At 25.6% G+C, this 3,983-nt stretch overlaps 2 protein-coding genes across 2 annotated transcripts in view; both read left to right on the top strand.

Moving 5' to 3' along the window:
* The first annotated feature begins 1,376 nt into the window (after positions 1–1,376).
* On the top strand, positions 1,377–2,814 carry LOC106791072 (histone deacetylase complex subunit SAP18). Its single transcript, XM_014756435.1, has 4 exons — positions 1,377–1,586; positions 1,901–2,007; positions 2,172–2,366; positions 2,555–2,814. The coding sequence occupies exons 1-4, from the start codon at positions 1,515–1,517 to the stop codon at positions 2,646–2,648; spliced, it is 468 nt and encodes a 155-aa protein (XP_014611921.1). The 5' UTR covers positions 1,377–1,514; the 3' UTR covers positions 2,649–2,814.
* Positions 2,815–3,135: 321 nt separating this feature from the next.
* Positions 3,136–3,983, top strand: part of LOC106791078 (BUD13 homolog) — a 2,203-nt gene continuing 1,355 nt past the window's right edge. The window contains exons 1-2 of the mRNA XM_014756449.1: positions 3,136–3,310; positions 3,644–3,973. Of these exons, the coding sequence (XP_014611935.1) occupies positions 3,207–3,310; positions 3,644–3,973 (434 nt within the window). The 5' untranslated portion in view covers positions 3,136–3,206. The remainder of the gene's footprint in view (positions 3,311–3,643; positions 3,974–3,983) is intronic.

Here is a 3,983-nt window from a genome sequence, read left to right as displayed (position 1 = left end):
ATTATTCGTTGAATATAAGGGAAATATATTATTTTCAGAAGTATCTTTTTTTGAACAAATAAAATATGTTATTTTCCAAAATATATGAATGACATAAAACAAATTATTAATTTATCATATACTATGTAAAACTATATTATTACCAGCTTTGAACTTTGCTATTTTCTTACGATTTATGGCATATATCCTTATTTTTAATGTGTAAAAAGTTCTAGTTGCTTACGTAAAAATTTATTATTATTTAAAAAAATTGTATGGATTTTAAAGAAGATATTAATATTGTTATTGTTGTGGGACTATCGATTACTAGTATAAATTATTCCTTTTTTAATCTTAAGAGTATAATAAATAATTTCTTTAATAAAAATAAACAATTTTTTTCTTTTAAACGATGTTAATAATTCTTTTAACTTTTACTTTATTTTATATCAAGATAACAGCCACCTTTATTTTTTTATAAGTTCATTATATAGTGCATATATTGGGTAAATACACCCTTCCCTCATTGTCAACTGTTAATAAACAAGATATATTTTTGAATATGTTAAATGTGACAAGATTTTAGTAAATAGATTGTGATACATTTTTGGGCAAAAAGTTGATCGTAAATAAAGTAACGTTGGCTTCCCAGCTATTTTTAATAAATATGCTACTATTGAAAAAGTTTTCGCTGATTTGTTCATTAGATTGCTTTAATGTCGCATAATTTCGGTTATAATAATGTGATCCAATTTTAAAAATTAATGTTGTAAAAATGATATTTCATAGTATAATTAAAAAAAGCGATGATATTAATTTTTTCATTTAAATATTATTGCGTCTTTATATTGAGTGAAAATAAGGAAGAAACTCGTTACATTTTAAAATTGTATTTCAATAAAAGTAAAAAAGCTACGCAGACGTTCATCTTTTGATTTTATCTAATGTCGTATACTTTGGTCATGGGAATAAGATATTTTCAGGAAAAAGGTTTGAATTATTAAATTAATTTTGCATTTATTATATTAATTAGACAAGAAAGCAGTAGAAATTTATTCATTTTTATGTGAATTTTGGTGTCTTTCGTGATCTTTCGATTGATTTTCTGATCAGGTACATCTGTTTGTATACTATGTCGTTCATTCTGACCGAAAAATATTTGGTTTTTTTGCATATTTAATATAATAATGCATAAGGGAACAACAACCAGTTGTAAGGTTATTGTCGCTATTCATAAATTATTTTATAAATAATTTATAAATATATAAATAGTTAATTTAAATATTATTAACAAATTCTTGTTTAAAAATTAAATTTGAATGACTAATCACGTTATATTGTATTTTTCGAGAAATAAGAAACGAGCTCTGATTCGATATAAGAAATAGATTGATCATCATTACTGCCATCTTTGTCAATGTCAGTGAACTAGAATATAATTTGTTTGTTGACGCATTTAAAGAAATTATTTTATTAATTAACAAATGTGTATGTGTGTTATAAGTATTTTTATTTTATAAAATAATTTAATAAATATGGCATCAGCTTTAGAATCCATGGTGGTCGACGAAAAACAACTTCCTGAAAAGCCAGTGGATCGAGAAAAGGTAAACAATAAATATATTATCGAGATCATATTTATATATATAAATGTTTTTATGAATACATTTTTAATATTTTTAACATAAATTTATTAATCTCTGATTTCTAAATCGTTTCTTATAATCTGAATGATTTTGAAGTTGTATGAGGTTATAAAGTTATGCTTCTTTCTCTTAGATATAACCTAAATCTAAAGATTATAAAAAATATTAATTTAATATTTTTAAAAGATAAATTTCATAACCTTTGCCTTCTAAATTAATCTTTGTAATCTGAATGAATTTTAAGTTATATTTGGTTTTATTATTTATTTTTTCAGACATGTCCGCTCCTACTCAGAGTCTTTTGCAATACTGGACGACATCATAATATCATGGAATACAGTAGGGGAAATGTACCATCCAATGAACTTCAGATATATACTTGGTAAAATTAAGATGATAAATATATTCTAACATTTATATCTGATTCATCTGAATCATTTAGTTTCTTTGCAAAAATATATGCTTCGTACTAACTCTTATTACTTGTATTTGTGTATATTTTGTATAAATTACTTTGTATAATTTATATTTTATATTTGACAAAAGGATGGATGCTACTCTACGAGAAATTACCGGTCTTGTTAAGGAAGTTAATCCGGATGCACGGAGTAAAGGAACATATTTTGATTTTTCTTTAGTTACTCCAGAGTTAAGAAATTCTGGTTATAGAATGAGGGAGATTGGTGTTACATGTTCAGGTCAGAAAGGAGCTGATGATAATAAAACACTTGCACAAGCACGGTGTGTATTAATTACTTGATTATATATTTAAATGCAATTAAAGAATAACAATCAATTTATATGCTAAGAATGATTATACAATATTGTTAATAATATATTTATTATTAAGTCTTTTTTTGTTAGTGGAATAAAATTTCAAAAATGTCGATAGAATTTTAATATTCATTGTATCCGCAATGTAATTACAGGTTTACTATAGGTGATTATTTGGATATATCTATAACGCCACCTAATAGAATGATGCAACCTGCTATTAGACGTGGAGGACTTCGTCAGTATTAATAATAAATTAATTTTCTATGATCTCCGCACGCGCGCGCGTAAATGTGTGCATAAAACAGTACAATAAAAAACTTGGTCATTCAGAATAAAATAAATTTGACAAGTGTGTATTTCTAAGATGCATAAGTTATGTTTTGTAATAATAAATGGTATAACAATTGATAAACATTGAAATATTACTTATATGTGTACTATATTTATATACTGTAATGAAATTAAAATAGAACATTTATTTTGGATAGCCAGTAAGTAAGATTTTATATTTAAAACGATAGTTACAAATTTGATTAGGAATTTTTTTATTCATCACTGCGTTCTTTGATAGTATTATACCGTCACCGAGTATAAGCACCTACTTTCGCCCACTAGTGGTCCCGGTACTAACTAAGATAATTTTAGTTACTCGGAAAGTGGACTTGTGAGCTTCTATGCACTTCTATACTCTTTGACCTAACGTAGAATTCTATACTGAAGCTACATCTGTTAGTCCACGAATCGTTTCAAGTAATAGATACGTTTGTGGTTAGGTATTATAATTTTATAATAATTCATTTTATTATGGATAAATCTATAAGTCAGAAGGAATATTTGAAGAAATATTTATCTTCTGGACATGGAGAAGAAAAAAAAAAGAAAAAGAAACTAAAAATTGGTCCAAAAACGTAAGTTTACATTTTTCCTAACCCATTTCAATGATTCCAGCAACAATAGCAACTAGTTTTCTGTTTTATTTTAAGTATAAAATACATTATTTCATTACTCATTAAAAAGTATTCACTAATTTATAAACGTATACCGAATAATTTATTAAGTTTTAAATAAAGTTCACTGATTTTACAGAAATAATATATTGGATAAAAATACATAAAATCTAAACGCACTAGATGCACCAAAGTTTGTTTACTGAAAAAATGAATTTTCTGATCTGTAATATCATTCAAAGACTTTATACTTTATATTTAATTCTATAATTAGATAATTTTTATGTTTTACAGAGTTAAGATCATTGATGATGATATTGACCTAAATAAACTTAGGCCAATTGAAGATGGTGAATTTGATATATTCATCAATGGAGAAGATGCGCCTCAAATAGCTGGAATAATTGATGAACGTGGACCAGTTGATTTTTCTGATAAAAGAAAATGGAAAATTATAGCCGATAATGAAGACGGAGAATTGCGATTTAAACAGAATGATTCTGTTATATCGCGTGAAAAGGAAAAAGAATCTAAAATTCCTGATTCTGATTTGAATGTACTTAAAAAAAGTAAGAAGATCTCTGATTCGGATTTGAGTCCTCCTAGAAAAAGTAGGAAGACTTCTGATTCGGAT

This window comes from Polistes canadensis, unplaced genomic scaffold (assembly GCF_001313835.1).
Source record: "Polistes canadensis isolate GaletaPanama2010 unplaced genomic scaffold, ASM131383v1 scaffold_284, whole genome shotgun sequence".
Classification (NCBI taxonomy): domain Eukaryota; kingdom Metazoa; phylum Arthropoda; class Insecta; order Hymenoptera; family Vespidae; genus Polistes; species Polistes canadensis.
Note: the sequence above shows the minus strand (reverse complement) of the source record. Positions and strands in the feature narration are given on the sequence as shown.

What these genes read in the sequence shown, in the direction of transcription:
- LOC106791072 (XM_014756435.1), top strand. Translation starts at nt 1,515, where the DNA reads ATGGCATCAGCTTTAGAATCCATGGTGGTCGACGAAAAACAACTTCCT. An exon ending in GAACTTCAGATATATACTTG is followed by an intron (nt 2,008 to 2,171) that starts GTAAAATTAAGA and finishes ATTTGACAAAAG; the next exon opens with GATGGATGCTACTCTACGAG. An exon ending in AAAACACTTGCACAAGCACG is followed by an intron (nt 2,367 to 2,554) that starts GTGTGTATTAAT and finishes ATGTAATTACAG; the next exon opens with GTTTACTATAGGTGATTATT.